Source organism: Manis javanica, chromosome 5 (assembly GCF_040802235.1).
Source record: "Manis javanica isolate MJ-LG chromosome 5, MJ_LKY, whole genome shotgun sequence".
NCBI lineage: Eukaryota > Metazoa > Chordata > Mammalia > Pholidota > Manidae > Manis > Manis javanica.
The window spans coordinates 91,223,654-91,244,602 of record NC_133160.1 but is presented as its reverse complement, the minus strand read 5'-3'; the positions used below and the strand labels follow the sequence as shown (position 1 = coordinate 91,244,602).

The window sequence follows — 20,949 nt, the reverse complement described above, 5'->3', positions numbered from 1 at the left end:
CTAAAGATTCCACAAAAAATCTTGTTAAAACTAATAAGGTAATTCAGTAAAGTTGATGACACAAAAACACTCAAAGATTAGTTGCATCCTGTGTACTAACAATGATCAATTCAAAAAGGAAATTAAGAAAAAAATCCCATTTATTATAGCATCAAAAATGGTGAAATACTTAGGAATAAAGTAACCAAGGAGGTGTGAAAGACTTGTCACTGAAAATTATAAAATATTCGTGAAAGATACAAAATAAATAAAACCATGGAAAGACATCTCATAACACTCATGAACTGAAAGACAGTATTGTTAAAATGTCCATGCTACACAGAGATCTAAAAATTCAATGTAATTCTTATCAAAATCCTAGTGACATTTCTTGCAGAAATAGAAAATATAAAACTCATAAGGAATTTCAAATGACCCTGAATAGCCAAAAAAATTTTGAAAAAGAAAAATTTGGAAGCCTCACATTCCGATTTCAAAACATGCTTCAAAGCAACAGTAATTAAGATAGTGTAGTACTGGCATAAACAGACATATAGATCAATGGAACAGAATAGAGACCCCAGAAATAAGCCCTTGCATACATATATGGCCAAATTACTCTCAACATGTGCCAAGACTGCACAATGGGGAAAGGACAGTCTTCTTCAACAAATGGTAATGGGCCAACTGGATTCTACATGCTGAAAGAATACATTTGCCTTACACCATTCACAAAATTAACTTTTTTATTGAAGTATCAATATACAATCATATATTGGTTTCAAGTATACAACACAGTGGTTCAACCATTACCCCTATTATTAAATCCTCACCCCCACTAGTGTGGTTACTATGTACCTGCATAGGAAGATGTTACAGAATCATTGGCTATATTCTCCATGTACTACCATCCCCATGATCAACTTGTATTATGATTGAGAATTTCTGTGTCCTTTTATCCTCCTCACCCTTCTTATCCAACTACCCCAACCCCTCCCCTATAGTAACCACCAGTCACTTCTCAGTGTCTATGAGTCCACTGCTATTTTGTTCCTTCTGTTTTTGCTATGTTTTCATATTCCACAAATAAGTGAAATCACATGGTATTTGTTTTTCTCCACTTGGCTTATTTCACTTAGACTAATACCCTCTAGGGCCACCCATATTGTTGCAAATGGATGGCTTTTTTATGGCTGAATATATTCCACTGTGTATATATGTACCACATCTTCTTTATCCATTCATCAATTGATGGATACCTAGATTGCTTCCATAACTGGGCTATTATAAATAATGTGGTGATAAACACAGGGGTGCATATATCTTTTTGAATCAGGGATTTTGTTTTCTTCACGTAAATTACTAGAAGTGTAACTACTGGGTTATATGGTATTTCTATTTTTAGTTTACACAAAATTAACTTTAAACTTGATTTAAGACCTAAAACTATAAAAGAAAAAATAGGGGAAAAAATTCAGGACACTGAATTGATAAGTGATTTCTTGGATATGCCACCAAAAACACAAGCAACAAAATGTTGGTGGGAATGTAAAGTGTTACAGATATTACGGAAGAGAGTTCCTTTTGATGAACAGAGGTTCCTCAAAAGTTGAAAACAGAATCACCATATGATCCAGCAAACCCACTTCTGGGTATTTATCAAAATGATTAAAAGCAGGATCTCGAAGAGATATTTGCACACTAGTGTTCATTGAAGCATTCATTATTCGAAATAGCCAAGAGGTGAAAGCAATCCAAATTCCCATCAACAGATAACTGGATAAAGAAAATGTGATATATACATAGAATAGAATATTATGCAGCCTTAAAAAATTGTTATATACTACAAATGGAGGAACTTTGAGGACATTATGCTAAGTAAGCCAGTCACAAAAGGACAAATACTAAATGATTCTACCATATGAAGTACCTAAATTAGTCAAAATCATAGAAATGGAAAGTAGAAATTTGGTGAACAAGGGCTAGTGGGATTGGGGAGAAGGAATTAGTGTTTAATGGATATATAGAGTTTCAGTGTTGTATGATGATTAAGTTACAGACCTGTCGCACAATGTGAATATACTTAACTGAACTGTACACTTAAAAATGGTTAAGATGGTAAATTTAATGCTGTTTTTGACCATAAAAAAATAATGGGAAAGCATAGAAGACTTGAACAACACAGTTAACAAGCTTCATAATAATGGGAAAGCATAGAAGACTTGAACAACATAGTTAACAAGCTTCATAATCAGTATTACCTCATTTTTAGTTCTCTACAAAGAGTCTGTGTAATATTATTTGCTTTTGGTTGTTTCACAGATATGCTTCACAGACATAACATTTAGTCCTAGATTTTAAAATACTAAATCAATTTACTTAGAGTTACAAGATTCTTTGGGGTTTTTTTTTTTTTTGAGTTATTGGTAATTTTTTTTTTCACAAAACTTCATACGAACTTTTAAGTGCAAGGATATGAAGTATTTTATAATAACCATTTGTTTCCAATTTAATACTCCACTGTTCATTTCCATGTGCCTTCTTTCTTAAAAAATTTTAAATTTTGCCGTTAATCTATTGTGTCTTTTCAAGGAATGGATTTTTGCCTTCAGCCTCTTTCTGTATCTTTTATTATTGCTGATATCTTTATTTCCCTCCTTCACTTTGAGTTGTTTTTTTTTACTTGTTAAATTACACACATAGCTGAATAATGCCAGTCTTCCTTCTTTTTCTAACTTAAGCAATTTAGGTTGTAAATTTTCCTTTAAATGTTGCTTTAGTAGTCTACAAGTTTTAAAAGTTTCATTAAATTTACCTCTATTTTCTGATTTTCATTGTTTTCTTCTGTGACCCATAAGTTGTTTAAAAGCTATTTTTGAGATTCCCAAACATGATGTTTTTCAAACTTGTTATATTTTTAAATGATTTATAACTTAATTGCATTTTGGTCAGATGTGATCTATAAAAAGGACCAATCCTTTGATTTTCTTGATAGCTCTGGGGCTTAGCATATGGTCACCTTTATAAATGCTTTCAACCTGCAGAATTTGATATGTCAATTATACCTACCTTATTATAGCATTTACATCTCCTGTTTTTTGTCCACTTATCACAGGTGGGAAGGATGAATTAAACTCTTCTTATACTAATGCATGTCTTACATTTTCATGTAATTCTTAAAGTTTTTTTCTCAAAGAATTTGAATACTATGCTACTTGGTGCATAGATCTGTGTAGATCTTCGCACTAGGGACATTCTTGAGCATTACAACATGCCCTTCTTTTCTTTAATTGCAGTGATGAACTGTACCCAATGTTAAAATTATGACTTCTGTATCTATTAATAGTCCAATACGCTTTTCACTATTCTTTTATTTTCAATATTGCTGAATAATTTTATTTAAATACAGCATATATTTAGGTTTGGGGTTTTTTAAAAAATCCAATTTGAGTCATTTTAGACTGTATTTGTTGATAGGACAAAGAGGTTTTATGTAGTTGTCATTTTATCTTAGCATTGTTTTATTGCTTTTTGAAATGTTTCACTAAATGATCTGATTTCCATATTTTGTTTAATAAGTATTCATTCTGGTAAATTAGGAAGTTTGCACTTAAAAAATCTTATCTAAACCTCAGGAAGCAGAGTCTGAAACAAAGGCATATATATTATTACTTTTTAGGGAGACAGTGTCAAAAAGGAAGAGTGAGAAACAAGGAAAATGGGGCAAAAAATAAATGTCAATATGAGAAAGTATCAAGTTAGCCTCTGCTTGGTTTCAAACCAATTGATTGCTCAACCCTTAGAGATAGGATAAATGGGATAACATTCGCATTTTTACCAATGAGACACTGAGACTTACAGAAGTTAGTAAGTTGTCCAAAGTCATCCAACTAGCAAATGACAGTGCTAAAACTGAAGCCTGTTCTTTCTACTAACTGTATTATCACTTGATTATGCCACTGGTTCTCTCCTTCACGTTTAAGTGCCTACTGTATGTGTCTGGCAAAGAGCTAGGAAAACAAAGATAAACACTTCCATAATGATTGAGATCAAAGTTTAATAAGCATTATAGGCCATTGTAGTCATTATTCTAATCCCTGCCATCCTTGTTTTTTTATGGTTGTTTTTAAGTTTTTTAATAAAGTGTCTCAATAAACCAAAACAATGTTGAGAAAAGAATATATTAAAACAAGAAAAAAATTACTATTATTAAAAAAAAATTTAATACCTCAGAAATTAGTTATTTCTAATTGTAATATTCACCTTCTTGAGGTACAGGTTCTATACCTCATCATCAACAGCCTAAATAAGACTTGCAGTAGATAGAGTTGTGTTCACCAAAAAGATATGTTCAGGTCCTAGTATCTGGTACCTGTGGCTGTGACCTTATTTAGAAATAGGGTCTTTGTAGATGTACTTAAAGTACTGGATTAAGGCTAACTCTAACCCAATGACTGAAATCCTTAGAAGAGGGACATAGGAACAGGCATGGCAGACAGAGGTAGAGGCCATGTGACACAAAGCAGAGGCTGGAGTGATGCAGCTGCAAGCCAAGAAACATCAGGATTGCTGGCAACCACCAGAAGTTAGGACGAGGCTAGGAAAGACTCCTCCCTATAGCCTTCAAAGGGAGCATGCTCTTAACACCATCTTGGTGCTGGATTTTTAGCCTTCAGAACTGTAAGAGAATAAATTTCTGTTGTTTTAAGCCACCCAGTTTGTAGTGATTTGTTATGGCAGACCTAGGAAACTGATAAAGGGCTTTTGTAATTAGTGAAAATTAAACTAAATAGTGCCTATAATGATTTTCTCCACCTTTTCAAAATTAAACTATGCCTTATTCCATATGGAACAATTTAAGTAAAGGGCACAATATTTCATGCTACTAAACCATACTTAGGAAAAAACTGAAGCTTTGAAAACTACAACTTAAGATATCATATAAGCTTTCTTCTTCCAGAATTGTAGGGGATTTTCTTTATTTACGTACCTTTATTCACATACCTTACTTTAAATGGATCACAGAATAAAGCAGTAAAAAAAAAGACAGCGACATTAGTACTAAGTACAGTGACCTTTCTATCAAATGTGTATATAATTTCAGATGCCAGGGAGTAAAAACAGCAACTTAATTTATCTAAACTCCGTGAAGGATTCTGAAATCTTAACTTGAGCTATGGCAAAGAACAACCACTTGGAACCTAACTGGTCTACATTTACTGTTGGAAGCTAAAACATCTCGTTAGGCCCCTCTTCTCTTGCTAATATCCTCAAACAAATGTTTAGTTATGGATATTTGTACTTTATGAAATTCAAACTCCTTAGCGTTCAACATAACCTTCACATAAATGCTACTGATGCATGCCAATTTCATCCTATTATTAATAACTGAGGATCATATATATGGACAAACTATACAATTATATGCATATTTTCATACATGTTTATATTATTTAGAAACATACATTTATATTAGCTTGAATATTATTATATGATAGTATAGACAGATAAATATATATAGTTAGTTCCATTCACTTTAAAAATCAACAGACATTTTACTTAAGTATATATGGAAGGAAAAGACAACTGCTAAAAGCTGCTTCTTTTTAAATTTAGGTAAAGACAAAATAGATCCCTCAGTAGCCTTTTAAAATAATCTAGCCTGAAAAATTAAATTTTTAATTGAAATAATGTACCACCATTACTGGAATTAAGACATACATATTAAAAAGATGGTTAACTCTTCAGTGGTTGCTTTAGAACCACATGAAAGCATCACAAAGGAGAACGGAAACAGGCTCCATAGTCCAAAAAAAACAAATTGTTGAGTTTATTAATCTGATACTTCTTCCAAAAATCACTATATTCCTTTGAAAAAACTAAATTGAATATAAAAGCTGCAAACAGAAGGTTACCTCTCATACAGAACATTTTGGTAGACTTAAAGGAGACTTGTGATTATCTGCCTCCACAAAAAAGAGTACACAATGTGTCAGAAAGACATATAAAAGGTGATATAAATACTAAAATTAAAATGTCAGAAGGTACATTCTGAAGAATACAATCCAGAAAATAAAAGAGAATGAAGGTTTACCAATAAAGGAATATTCTCAAGAAACTCTTATTTGAGGCTTAGAAAACTCTTTTTAAAATTACACATTTAAATCTCATGCAAACCAAAAATGCTTTCTTATATGGCTTATTTATCACTTAGCTCTAAAAAAAGCTTTAAAAACAGCAGAAATAAGAAAATGAAATTTTCTTCCAATTCAGACAGTCTATGAAGCAGCTCATTTTCTACCGAACTTTTCCTTAAATTAAAAAAGAAAACAAAACCAGATGACATTAGTATGGTACAGCGTTCACTGTAGACTCAGTGCTATTTTCTATATCCTGCTTTTCTTCTTCATGTGGTGAATCTAGCTCATTTCTGCTATCTTCCTCGTCACTGGAATCACTGTCCAAAATACCTTCAACTCTGGCATACGTCTTGTCATTCAAAGAACTTTCACGGGTTTTGTCTGTGGGAACAGCTCCTTTCCGTTGAGGTAATATAGTGAAAAATGCTTCTTGCCAGTCTCTTGTTTCCAGGTATTCCAGAATAATCTCAAATACTGCAACAAAGACAAACTCCATACATTTCTTAGCTAAGGCTCATCACTATGTTGCATACTGTATTTTAAAACACATTGCTTTTGTGTGAAAGTGTGCTCATGCATCCTAATAACTACGTGGTTCTTACCACCTCCTTCTCCTGTTGGCTCTTAGAGCCAACATGCCCCAAGGTTCTCAAGCCTGTTACCTTTTCTAGCTTTCCCTCAATTCAGTTCTTAAGCACTCAGGAGGTTTACGATTATCCTTTGTCAACTGAAATCAACAGAGCACCTTTTTCATTTCTTTCCTATTCTTATCCTTTTCTTACCCTTCTTTATTCTTTGTGTGCTAACATAAAACTAGAAAAAGTTTAACATTAATCTAAATTTTTTTCTATCTTTCGTAAAAGAGCTACTCACTCTGGGAAGCATCTTGCTGCTTTTTATTTTTTTTAATATTAGAGGTAAAGAATATTAATATTGTCTCCAAGGTACTCTCACTTTCATACACTGCTGAAGGGTTAATTTGGATCACTTTATGGAAAAGTAATTTCACCTATCAAAGGTCTTAGAACAAGTTAATTTTGTGAAATTAGTATGTTCATTCCTATAGCTCCCTAGAGCCTGCTATAGAGAAGGTGTTTAGCACATAAAAGGAGACCAATAAATAATTGTATATTAATAGAAATTTCTACTGAACATTTTTTAAAAAGCAAAACCTGAGGAGAAGAGTTAGGTCCAAGAATGTCTATTATAATAGTAAAAAGAAAAAAAATCAACAGGGGAATGGTTACATTATTGTATATTCAGATGTTGGACTACCCCATAGCCATTAACAATGATTCAATGACATGGAAAAATATAAATGCGGGGGAAAGCTCCCCCAATTTAGAACATTTCATTTTATACAATAGAGTAAGAATCCACTTATATAATAAATAGTATTATATATGCATAGGAAACCAACTGGAAATTGGTTATAGGAAGGAAATACCAAAAAGTTAATACCAAGTATCTCTGGGTAGTAAAATTACAGCTCATTTTTCTTCATACTTTTCTATGTTTCCAAAGCTTTCTAAAATATGCATGTATTATTTTTATATTCAATTTTTAGATGATTACATTTTACAATTTTGTCTCCAGCAAGATATATATTTTCTACTTGTCCAAAATGTAAATGTAATGTTATTTTCACAATGCTCACTCAGGAATTTCTTCAGTTGATCCCCTTATAGCTTACCATGATTAACTGCCAAAACTCTTCTACTATTCATCTTCACAAAATTTCCAAGGGGAAGCTGTGCATGATCAATTCCATGATCTGATGCTTGTTTATATGTGAGTCCCTAAAACAAAGACACTATAACTTGGACTAGAACATCAAATTATTTTAACTTAAAGTCTATGACAGAATAATTTTTAGAAAAGACTTTAGTTCAGAAAATATTATCTGAAGAAGAGTATGTGTGTACGTATTTAACTGCGAATTTGCAAACACTCTCTTGATGAGTATAGTCAGACTATCCAGGGCATCTGCTTTAACCAGTTAACAAATGAGGAAACCAAAGACACTTCGGTCCCTGACTTGTCACAGAGCTCCTCAGTGGCGAATCACAGGAAGAACCTGGCTCATGCCTCCTGACTCAAATACCCGTTCACCACTAACACCACTCTCAGTATAAGGTACTGAAACTCAAACTGAATTCCTAGAGACACACCATCACTCTTCTTATGGATGCCAAAGACAGAAGATATAGCTGCATTTCAATTATCTAACACTAAAAGGCACAACTGGCAAAGACAAATGAAAACCTAATGGAAAAAATCTTAGTTTGCCTATAAATTTTATTTGTCCCTTTGTCAAAAAAAAATGTTGAATATGAGAATTTTCTCTTCTCAAAATTAAAATACTCAAAGCCTGGGTCTAACCAGAACTGAAGTAGCCAAAAGACAAGTACAGGAGAAAGGACTAAATTTCTCAATGAGTAGCTTTAGGGATGAAGAATAACATATTGAGGGAGGTGCTTTTGAAAACAAAATTGTTTTAGTTTAGAGAACCATACAACATGAAGAAAAAAAAATCTGGTTCTATATTAAGAACGAAATAGTATTTTCTCACTAAAAAAAAAATAAAGAGGCTAAAGATCATTCTGGTCAAACTCTCTATGATGCCATAGAGCTGTACTATCCAATTGTAGCCACATGTGACTAAATTTAAACTGATCACAATTTTTAAAAATTCAGTTTCTCAATCATACTGTACACATTTCATGTGCTCAAAAGCCACACAGCTACCATACTGGACAGGATGATATAAACATTTCAACACTGCACGAAGTCCACTTGCACAATGGTGATATCCAAGAATAATGAATTACTTCACATCATTTTGCTGACAACATTTCCTCAGACACTTTGTAAAACATGTTTTTTCTTTAGTTGGGTTGACTTTGGTATGTATCAAGTAGCTGGCAAAGTACAAAATGATATTTGATTTTAGAAAGTGTACTTTTGTAAATTTTTATTTGAATGAGGCTAGAGAGGTAGGAAGAGACAAAAACATGAATACAAGAGAATAGAAAACACATCTCATGAAAATCACACATTTAAAAACTGGTATAAACTTACCAGTTGGCATAAATTTTGCTATAAATTTTACCAATGGCCTAGACATTGATTAGCAGCATATTCTATCAATATAGCAGATTGTTTAGGCATATGGGCTCTGGAACAATCTGCCTCATTTCAAATATCTGCTTTACTATCTATTACAATTGATCAAAGACTTAATTTTTCTCCGCCTCCAGTTCCTCATCTGTAAAATGTCGTAATAGCAGCACTGACCTCACCGAGTTGTAGTGAAGATTAAGCAAACTGGTAATGTATGTGAAATACCCTGCTTATCTAGAAAGGTGACTGAAAAAAACATCAGCTATCATTAGTTGTATTGTTACTATTGAGAAAATAAGTATTTCAATTTTGAGTATGAGCAAAAGCAAAAAATAAAAGCTCAGTATCACCTTGTGATGGTTGTGATCTACTAATCCTCCAATCACATAGGCCTTTGACTCATCTAATTCCTTCAGTACCGTAGGTGAATCTGATGTAAGGTAGATCAGGTCTTCTTTTTTAATGAATTCACTATAGTGCTCTGGTTTGATGTGGATATCCTTTAAAAAGGACACAAGGGGAAAGAGGTTATTAATCAACAGAATTTTATAAAAATTGCCTAAAAAGTGATTATTTTCTTTTCCCTGCACAAACCCATCCAAAAACATATGAAAGGAAATTTGAAATATTGTTACAATGCATTATTTAGAGCCTACCACTTAAATTCCTTATCACCTCATACCCTGATGACTTACAGAGCCTCCTAATGTAATTTCTCTGTCTGCAGTTCCCTCCAGTTTACTTCCACACACTGATGGCACACTCATTTTTTGAAAACACTACTTTCCGTGTTTTGCCTTAATCTGTAGGATAAAATTCAAACTCCTTAACTTAGTAACTCTTTCCTGGATATGGTACTGACCTACCCTTGTAATGTCACCTCTGTTCCAAGAAAACAAATGCATTTTAGTCACACTTGCTCACGCTGTTCTCCAGCCACAGAATGCCTTCTCCAATGACCTCCTCTCCATCTGCATGACTCACCAAACGGAAATGCTTAAAGAGTTAATAAATTCCATGCATCTGTTTCTACGAAGATATACATTTGAAATCTTCTGCACCAAAGCTGTCAGGTCAGAGGTAACAGACTGAACAACAGTTGACAGAATTTTGCAAACTCTATTGGAAGTATATAGGAAGATGTATCACCAGGCTCACAGGGCATTTACCCAATAATTTTTAAGGAAATAAAAAATGAAACAGGAGACCTCTCAGTTAAAATGTATAACCTCTTGATTAATAAACAGTGACTTTTCTGGAAAATGGTATATTATAAATTTGACCCTTATGTTTAATAAAGGCCCAAGAGGGACCTGAGTAATTAGAGACCAGTGACCTCATGTCTCTCTGGAAAGCTGGTAGTAAATTTCACAAGCCATAAAATAACTGAAAAGTATGCCTATTCTAAATTATTACTTTATTCCTTAGGAAAATAGGCACACACATAAAACTTTGTAAATACACTGTATTCTGAAAATTTAAAAAGCCTTTGAAAATGTTTCACACTATGGCCTATTAATACAATAAATGCAATCATTAAGGAATTGGTGAGTCTGAGAGGGAAAGTTTGTCATGGCGAAAACTGGCTTTGAGAAAGAAGAAAAGTATAGGTATAGCCTAGTACTTCTCTGTAGAGGATAGGGTTTCTTAGGAATTGGTATGAAAGCCAATCTATTAGTTATCTTTACAAATGACTGAGAATGGTTCATCCCACTAGAAAAAAAAAGTGAGCCACATACATAATTTTAAAGCTTCTGGTAGCCACACTTAATAAAGAAATAGGTGAAATTAATTTTAATAATACATTGTATTCAATACAATATACCCCCCAATTTTTCATTTCAACATATAATATTTTTAAAAATTTCAAAGAGACATTTTACATGACTTTTTTTATACTAAGCTGAAATACAAATGTATTTCACATTTACAGCATGTCTTAATTCAGACCAGTCACATTTTAAGAGTTCAACAGCCTCATGTGGATGGACAGTAGGCATCATCTGAGATAGCGCAGGTTTAGAAAAAACAGAATGCAAATACGTTTCCAGTTTTAGAATGACTTTACTCTCATAAACAATGTATAGCCAGTTTGCTAGGTAGAGACTGTATAAAGACATTAAAATTTTTCCTTTTTTAAAAAATGTTTTATAGATGGCAGTAAAATAGCAAATGAGATTAATTAGAGCATGTACAAACTGACAGAAACCTCAGTCTCTAACTTCTCCTTCATAACCTTCGACTTAGGTATAGTGATATACATGATTTGCAGACTGCTGATTCCTGTATTTATTAGCATTATGTAGAATTAATGTCAAAAAAATGTAGAATGTTAAGCATAAAAATACTTGGAATTTTGTGAGTTAATGTATTTAAATTACCTTCCAGTTGACCCATCCTTTGTCATTCTCATCCATGTTCTTTTTCAACTGCCCTCCATGGCTTGTCAAGTAAAACTGATAAAGAGGTTGGTAGGCACAGAAAGAGAAAGCAAATGAAAAAAATTAAAGTCCAATGAAGTTTGATACTGCCCTCATCTCAATATCAATGAAACAAAATATTTTTATTCTAGAAAAAAAATTGTGACACGCTTTAAAGATACAAGAATAAATTTGTGGTAGAAATGTTTTGTGTATCTCATAATCCATTAACTTCTGTAATCCACTACATTTTCATCCCATTTTTTTAAGTAGCTATAATCAGCCTCTCCCCTAATGACCACTTTTTTACAAACTCCGTTTCCATGTCAAGTTGCCTTCCCTTCTCTTTTGCCATCACTGCTACTTTTCTTTACCAGTCCAGAGTTTTCATGATTTATCTTTGGTTCTAAACCCTGACACCTGTTTCAAGTCTAATCAATTCTAATTAAGAATAATATGAAATGTAAAATTATAAAATTACTATTACTTGGTGCCAAATGATTTTCCTCATTTGTGGAGTATAACAATGAAGCAAAACTGAAGGAACAAAATAGCAGCAGACTCCAAGACTCCAAGAATGGACTAGTGGTGACCAAAGGGGAAGGGTGGGGAAGAGCAGGTGGGGAGGGAGGGAGAAGGGGGATTGAGGAGTGTTATGATTAGCACACGTGGTGTGGGGAATCACGGCAGAACAGTGTAGCACAGAGAAGGCACACAGTGGATCTGTGGCACCTTGCTGCACTGATGGACAGTGACTGCTTTGGGGTATGGGTGGGGACTTGATAATATGGGTAAATGTTGTAACCACATTGTTTTTCATGTGAAACCTTCATAAGAGTGTATATCAATCATACCTTAATAAAAAAATTACTATTACTTGGTAAAAACAAAGTATCGAACCAAAAACATATTAAGAATTTCAGCTTCTTAACATCAGTAAGCCAGTGTTAAGATCACCTAAAATTCATATCAATTCAGTAAGAAAAGGACCCTACTCTGAGAAGCAGCCAACTAATCTCACAAATCACTCCCTCACTCTAGCTAACGAACTATCTTTCAAAATGATCTGTGACTTGAAATCCTTTGAAACAACTACCTACCAGGTGCCACAGCACACATCAGGCAGGGGCAGTCCTGCCACTCCCAGAGGGAAAGAACTGAGAGCTGAGGAGCTTAGCTGTATGAAGATATGTGTATGTCCTTTAATGTAGATGTTGAGCTACACAGCTGTGAGCAGGTCAGTGTGTGCAAGACTGATGATGACTGTGCAGTGTGTTTCTGAGAATGACATGTGAGAAAATGTTTAAAATATTTTATTTTTGTAGGAAAATAAAGCATTTTTCGAATAGGCATTTTACTCTCTAAGGAAAATTATCTGTAAGGCTCTTGGCAAGGCAGCCAGGATTATCTACGCCTTTTCCTAAGATACAAAAGGAAATTAGAGTCTGTTTTAAATTCCTCAAACATACCTGCACAGGATGCAGTGCTCGTCGGTTTTCTGCATAGCATCGTTGAATCTGCTTGTGAAGTTTCTTAATGTCCTATAAAAGAGTGCAATTTTTAAAAAAGCATTTTCAATATCTCCTATGGCCATTCCAAAGCCATGGTGGAGCAGAACAAACAGAAGGGATAACTAGATAGGTATATTTTTTCTTTTGAAATACAAATCTTTTCTGGTAATTTCCATCCAATTTCCTTACATACTAAAAAAATAACTACTATAAGTAAAGTAAATATTGTGTAAGTGACCCATAATTACCTATTCTGTATACACTTAAAATACTAGTTCATGAATATATCCATTCTAAGAGACAAGAAAAGAACAAAAAACTCTCTTAGAGCCACACTATTGCTATTTTTATAGCTTACCAATGATTTGGAAAATAATTAAAACATGTTCTTTTCACCAGTATTCTTCAAACAACCAGGTTTCTCAAACAACTGAATAAAAAAATTCTATTAAGCCAATCATATTTCTTATTTTCTTTTTCTGATTAGAAATAACAAATAACAAAAAACACCCATAGATCTCTATGATTAATATAGTTATTGTTTTATAATTTAATTGTGGTCTCTCTTCCTCCCCCCTTTATCTGTACATACAAATATAAATAAAAGTAATTTATTAGTTAGTTTAATTTAAGGGGCACAGATTTTGAAAACTTGATTTTTAAGATGCATTTTGGTACATAAATTTACACCAAAGTGATATACATATTAAGAATTATTCAGCTTACTTTACCTACAGGATTTTTCTGACAATGATTCATGATACCTTTAATACCATCAAGCTGTCAAAACTGCAATCAATGATAAGGCGAAGTGTGCTATGGACAACATCTCTTCGAATACGTTTCCTGTCATTTCCATCTGAGTTTGATTCCAATTGACACTGTCGCTCCAATTGCTTTCTTTTGCGTTTTTCCTTCCGCTTTTGTCTAAAATTAGTAATTGAAATAACTTTTTGCTATTTGTATTTTCAGATACTTACAAGACTCTTCTAGATAGACAAACAATTGCCTTTTAAAATCATCAGGCTGAACCTTATGGAACTGCCACTTCTGTGGACCAAAAATGGTCAAAATCAGCAATTTTATATAATCCATCTAAAAGCTTTAGATAGGAGGGAAATGAGTTTGCAGAAACAATATAATGCTTTCTACAGAAATCCTAACTATACTAATAATGATCTCATTTATTATTGGTATCACACTTACTAAGGAAACTTCATAAATAGTGAATTTGAGAGTTGTGAAGAATTTTTTACTGTTACCATTCTTCTACATGATTTTCAGGCAACATTTATATGGTATAGAAAAAAAGCAAAGTAAAATTGTTGCCAAAAAAAAGTCTTGTATACTTTTTCTCTAATCTATATTACTTATAGCTTATTTTCCCCAGTAAAGTTTCACGTTACACAATAACAGCTTCAGCCTAACTGCTCTCATTAACACCTGAAATAATTCTAGTGACATCAATCTTAGACCCAAAGTTGATCATTCTGAGGTAGTTATTTTTGTTCTATATCTAGGACATGGATGCTAACTATATCCCTTATCTAAGTCAGTTGTTACAGAAACTGCTGTTACACACAATAGCGTATGGTGTGAATTCAACACTGCTAAAAAAAAAATTCAAATTGGTATACAGTTTTAACACTGTGGTAGCTAAAAATATGCATAGCCCCAATTTTAATTAACACACTTTCAATGTGTCAAAAGGCTATGTAAGATTCAACATTCCATATTTCTGAACAGGAGTAGAATGTATGTGCATTTGGAAACATACTTGCGGAGTTCTCGTTGCTCTTCCCATTGTTTCTGTTTCATTAGCTTCTTCATTTGTCTTTTAGATATTGGTTCAAACTCTTCATTTAATCTTGGCTTTTGGCTCTCCTCTTGATCTTCCCTTAAACCTTGCTTCCTTTCAACCTTGTAAGGCTCAATAAATACTGGCAACATTTCAGATGACATTATTTGATACCTCTGAAAAATTGAAAAGCAGCTTTTGATATGGACAGATGATTCACACACACACACACACACAAAATCAACCAAGAACAAATGACCAATAGATGAGACTAAAATTAAACCACATCTATAATGAATAAAAATGCTAATTTAGGCAACTGTTATTTACTGGTACAAATCACTTGATGAAATGGGGATGTTTTCATATACTATTGGTGGTCATTGCACAATTTTTCCAGAAGGCTACACAGAAATTTCTTAAAATATTGATATCTTTTGACCCAGTAATTTCCTTAGAATACATTCCTGTACATTAATCAGAAATATACACAAAATTAATGCTAAGGGTATATGAACTACAGTGTTATTTTTGCAATGAAAAATTAGAAACTACTTGAATATCAGCAAAAGGGAACTAAGTAAATTGCAGCTCATTTATAACAGGGCTGGGAATACTAAGCAGCCAGTAAAACTCATGTTTCCCCAAATTATTTAGTGATAAAGGGAAATGATTATTTTAAATAAAAATCAAAACCAAAAATGACATATACATAATGTCTAATTTGGTTTTAAAAAGCATAGACACACGTTTAATTCTTACCCATCGTTTTCTGCATTTTTCTAATTTTATATAATGAAAATATAGTCTTATAAAAGTAAAAAGGGAGATGTTTTAAAGGCTTTTTGTACCAAGTCCCTCTGCCTGTACCATAGTGTACCTTTAAAGGGAGATAGAAGACACCTATTTGTAGTGTTCAATGCTATAGTATGAGGGGAATCAACATTTATTACCTGAGTGTACTCACAATGGATCTTTGACAAAAGATATACTATAGATTTGTACATTTTGGACACTACAGAAAACAAAGTTTATACTCCGCCCCCCCACCCCCCGCTCCATATATTTCATTGTAAATATTCCAGTAAAGTCATGACTTAAAAACAACATACATAAACTGATTCTATTATCAGTCATGGAAATGCTTAGGGCCACCTCAAACATCTTCATCTGGATTTAACCACCCACATCTTTACATATAAATATATAGATACATATTTTCTAGAACTGAACTTGCCCTTCAGATTAGGAAAAAACTAGAAATACTGAGATTTCTTTGCCCCTCAATAGATTATTAACATCAAAGCTTAAAAATGTATTTGTTATTTATCCTTACCAAAACGTAAGCATGAAGCTTGCAAATGTTCTGTTGGCCTTAAAGAAAATTCTGTGATTCTTTCTTTTTACAGAGATAGCTAACAAGTTTGTGCACAGAAACTAACATCCAAAAAAAAAAAAAAAAAAGAAAAATCCCCACAATTCTAATGGAAAGACAAAACCTTTGCAGAACATAAATAATAGTGTTATTATATGGTTTTTGCTTTCTCCTAAAGTACAATGTTGTAACAGGACATATGGGGACAACTAAGCAAACTTAGAAAGCTTACCAAGTTTGAAAGACAGGAAATTTTAAGATGTGTGCTTTGGAGTCTACAGCAAAAGCCCTGGAATTTTGTTAGGTCACAAAATTACTAAGAGCAGGAAGGAAACATCCAGTAGTCCAAGTAAGAGTTCACAAGTTTTCCTTATACCTCTAACCAAACAGTACCCTTGGTGTGGGGGAGCATCTCCTAAAAATAACACGTCAAATTTGATTTTACACTGGAAACTCCACACAGGCAAGGATGACCTGTTTCCACATTGTACTACTAACACAGTGCCTGGCACTTAGTAGATGCCGATTACATAGTGATGGAATAAATAAATGAGTGAATATGACAAAGGATTTTTTAAGCTAATGAAAATAGTGCTAGCAAACATTTATTCTTACTGTGCTTAATAAAAAATTTATTATCTAATTTAATCTTTAAAACAACCCTGTAAGATAGACAGTATTATGTCTACTTTACAAAGAAGAAGGCATAGTCAGGTTAAATAACTTGCCCACAATTGCAAAACTACTAAATAATTCCTAAGAAATAAGGCAACTAGAACACATCCAGCACAAAGTAGGTCCTCAAAATACTTGTTGAGTGAACAGATGAAGTGATGCAGCTGTGATTCAAACCCAGATCCAACTCTACTCTTTTTCAGAAATCCAAAATATTATTTAGAAAATGAGGGTTTCCAAAGAATGGAAAAGAGCTTTGTTGCTTCAACCTTGGTGTTGGAGAGCTCTAAGAACACTTGTGTCACTGAAAGATAAAAAAAAAATAGCTCCAGTTTTATTCCTATACCACTGAATCAAAAAATTTGGACAGATTTCCTAGAAATGGTTGCCATAAGTTCATGTTTTGAGGCACCCTGCTTCCCAATCTTGAAATACATGGCAGTAGTAGATGAAATATTAAAAGGGCAAACAAACGAGGTATAGCCTCTCTCAAAACCACAGACAAAAATAGATGCTGTTCCTGCTGGAAGGCAGCTGGAGGTTTTCCTAGCTTTAAAGTAGTATGAATAATAATACAAGACCAAGGATGGGAGACAGTTTAAGATGAACCTTAAGCAAGTGTTGGGGGTGGGACTCCTCTTTCCATGAGAAAAGCCTGAAAACAGGTAAAATTAGACTATAGCTTATCCGAAGCTGAGTACTTGGGGGAAACTTGCAGGAAGCAGACATGGCTTCCTGGGCCAAGACAAGAGGTGACATATGAACTTTTACCACTATAGAACTAGAGTTCTGAGCTCCTGTATATGTTCTGTTGTGGACTGAAGCACTGAACAGGGCCAGTGGTGAGAGCAACCACAAAATCAGTAGTAGACAGAGGTGGTATGGGCAGTGGGCAGAGGAAATAATTCCATCAAGATAAGTCTGCAGAGCAAAATTACAAAAAGACAGGAATGATGGAAAAAAACACCAAGTCAACAATCAGGAGATAAATTCACTGTACACCAATAGACAATAGGGGAATGTGAAAATACTTTAAAATTAAGTTAGGTTATAATCTTTCGGAGATCATAAGGAGGAAGAACTGTGAAAAGAAAACAGGAAATTAGGACACAAAAACAGGCATAAAGCAAAACAAGAATTCATGAAAAAGAACCAATTTGGAAATGAGGAAATGAAGAAATAAAAATTTCAACAGATGAGACAAATTCCAGATTACCTGGGGTCCGAGAAGTAATTTATGAATTAGAAGATATACCAATAATCTGATTTTCAGATGGAGAATGAGAATGAAAAAAATCTATGTTGCAGCAGTTAGAAGATTTGAGTAATAGGATGAGAGACTAGAGGCAAAAAGGTAACTGGAGATAAATACATAACCTTGAGTGCATTCATTTAAAGATGTTTTTAAAAGGCTGGAAATTAAGGTAAGCATTCCACTTAACAAACAGGAGAGAGGGACACATGATGTGTGTGTGGGGGGGGGGTCATGGGGAAAACAGTGTATCGCAGAGAAGGCAAACAGTGAATCTGTGGCATCTTACTACACTGATGGACAGTGGCTACATTGGGGTATGGGTGGGGACTTGATAATATGGGTAAATGTAGTAACCACATTGTTTTTTTCATGTGAAACCTTCATAAGAGTATATCAATAATACCTTAAAGAAAGAAAAATGAAAGAAACAGGAGACGGGAAACTCAGTAAGCCTGAAAAACTTAGAAGGAAGAGTATTTTAAAATATATTTCAATCTCTAGGATCACATTTTTACCTCCTTCCCACAAATGGTACATTAAATAACAAGTCAGCAATTTATGTATACAAAATAATATAGGGTGGAAAAAACAAGTTAAACCTGCTCATTAAGCTAACCGTGCAAACTTCAAAGCACAATTAAAATTTACAGGAAAGAAACTGCTCTCTTCACTTAACAATGATTGATATTCCAAGAGAGAACACCTCCATTCATTAGTGGCATCTTTTTTCTAGTTCTCTATTATGTTAAAAAAAACTGCAAGTGTTGATTGGCTCTATAATGTGAAAAATTTTTAAAGCAATGGATAGCAGTGCTTTTCAGCTCATGTACACGAGGGGGAGCTTTCACCTTTCCTATATAAGAAGTCCAAGTTAAATTTAACTTGGCCTATCATTGCTGTACTCATGTTTTTAAACAGCCTATCAAATACAAGGAAAGGTCATGAGCTATCAGCATCATTATCATTATTATTTAAGCTATTCCCAATTAAGGCCATGCACTCCAGTAAGTCACTTTTTAAGCTTTGAATAGGCTAGATACACCGAGGCATGGAATACAACAATGTGCTAGCTTGAGATCCTATAAATTATTGCTTACAGCACACTTCACAAAAATTTTGTACCAACTCCTTCTACCTGTACCATATAATAAGCATTTCACTATGTACTGGCTTGTTCGAATCATCTGTTAAACACAAGTTTTACTAGATATACTATTTTAGTTGTGGCCAGTTTATAAGCTCCATGGCAGAGTTTTGTGTTGTTTCCCTCACACGCAGTGAAGCTCACAGTACACTTAAAATATTTAAGAAGGATACTTTGTAACCATTACAGAAATATTTGTGTGAAATTTAGTTTATTTTGGCATATAAAAAATGTGGTTCATTTAGTCATAGAAGTAGGTTATCAGCTGGTTTTATAAAACTAAGAACTGGATAAAGATAACTAAGACCATTTGGGGTGGGACGAATACGTAAAAAAGTATCTCACTCTTCTTTGTATTTCCAGGTAGCACAGTTTTGGGAGTGAGGACACACATCATAAATCACTGAATGGCCGTAAGAAAGGTTAAAAAAAAAAAAACTTCCATGGATTTTGACTGAGCTAAAATATAGTCTTCACAGCCTCCTTCCAGAAAGATCCAAAAGAATATCCAATAACTGCAGAGTGGAATTAAACGACTTGACAGTAATAGGGAAAAAAATACCCTTTTCCAAATCTGCAGTAGCGAAGGCCCTGGTTCAGCGGCCAGGTGCCTCGGACAGAGGACCAGGCTGGGCTGCGGGAGGTAAAACACAAACCAAAAAGAGTGATAGTCATCTGTTGATAATCCTCTATTTCTAAAAAAAAAAAATGCCCGAAATTCAACACCTAAAATGTTTCAGTGAAATCAAGTAACACCTCAGCCTTCTTCAAACGGTCCTCAGCTCACCACCTCTTGGGGACGCAGCACCTGCAGCAACTGCCCCCGGCTGTCCGCACAGGTCAGAGCGCTCAGCCCCGTCCACACCTCGTCGGAGAAACGAGGCAAGGTAGCTCTCAAGAGGCAGAGACTTGCCCCCAGTCTCCAGCCAACTTGCCCCCAGTCTCCAGCCACCACGTGGCAGAACCACAATTCGTCTTCCGGCCCTTCACAGGCCACATACCACTCTATTTTTTGTAAACTCTCTTCACAGGAAATCAGAGACCGACCCCAAATACGTCAAACGTAGGCGCCCTACGGGGTAGGCAGAGCCCCGCCCTGCTCTCCCTCCCTGCCGCGGACGACACACGCTGGAGGCGGGACTAAACTGCAGCTAGCGAATCAGAGAGCGGCTCGGCGGCGCTGGCGAAGAAGCGTTCTCTCTGACGTCATTTCCTTCTACTGTCCCCGCCCCTCCCCTCCTCCCCGGAAGCCCTAGTTGCTCGATGAGGGTGGCGTTGGCCCTCGCCACTTTGGCGCCCAGAGGGTGCGAAAGGGTAGGCGAGTGCCAGGAGACCTACGGAGGAGTAAGGAGGAGTTGTCGGGTTACCTGAGAGCGTGGGCAGAAAACCTTCCTGGATGTCGCTCACGAGTCCTTCGGAAACTCCAACTCCCGGAGGCAGGAACCATAGTTAACACGTACAAGTTCGCGGCGTTTCCTCTACGTCATCTAACTGCGCCAACTCCACGCTGCAGTGGGAGAAAAAGGGGA

At 34.6% G+C, this 20,949-nt stretch overlaps 2 protein-coding genes across 5 annotated transcripts in view; one reads left to right on the top strand and one right to left on the bottom strand.

Annotated features, from left to right (window-relative positions):
* Positions 1 to 19,910, top strand: part of C5H4orf17 (chromosome 5 C4orf17 homolog) — a 268,239-nt gene extending 248,329 nt beyond the window's left edge. The window contains exon 16 of the mRNA XM_073237264.1: positions 19,784 to 19,910. Coding sequence (XP_073093365.1) covers positions 19,784 to 19,804 — 21 coding nt within the window. The 3' untranslated portion in view covers positions 19,805 to 19,910. The remainder of the gene's footprint in view (positions 1 to 19,783) is intronic.
* On the bottom strand, positions 708 to 20,926 carry TRMT10A (tRNA methyltransferase 10A). 4 transcript variants are annotated; one of them, XM_017680972.3, is made up of 8 exons: positions 20,788 to 20,926; positions 14,951 to 15,147; positions 13,938 to 14,100; positions 13,132 to 13,203; positions 11,624 to 11,698; positions 9,593 to 9,742; positions 7,813 to 7,918; positions 708 to 6,593 (listed from the first exon to the last, which is right to left on the bottom strand). In XM_017680972.3, exons 2-8 carry the CDS (start codon positions 15,133 to 15,135, stop codon positions 6,325 to 6,327), a joined length of 1,020 nt encoding a protein of 339 aa, XP_017536461.2. In that variant the 5' UTR covers positions 15,136 to 15,147; positions 20,788 to 20,926; the 3' UTR covers positions 708 to 6,324. The 4 variants fall into 4 exon arrangements, with proteins under 4 accessions (XP_017536461.2, XP_036875961.1, XP_036875962.1 ...); XM_037020066.2 differs by lacking the exon at positions 20,788 to 20,926 and adding an exon at positions 20,147 to 20,752; XM_037020067.2 differs by lacking the exon at positions 20,788 to 20,926 and adding an exon at positions 20,175 to 20,752.
* Between the last annotated feature and the right edge of the window lie 23 nt (positions 20,927 to 20,949).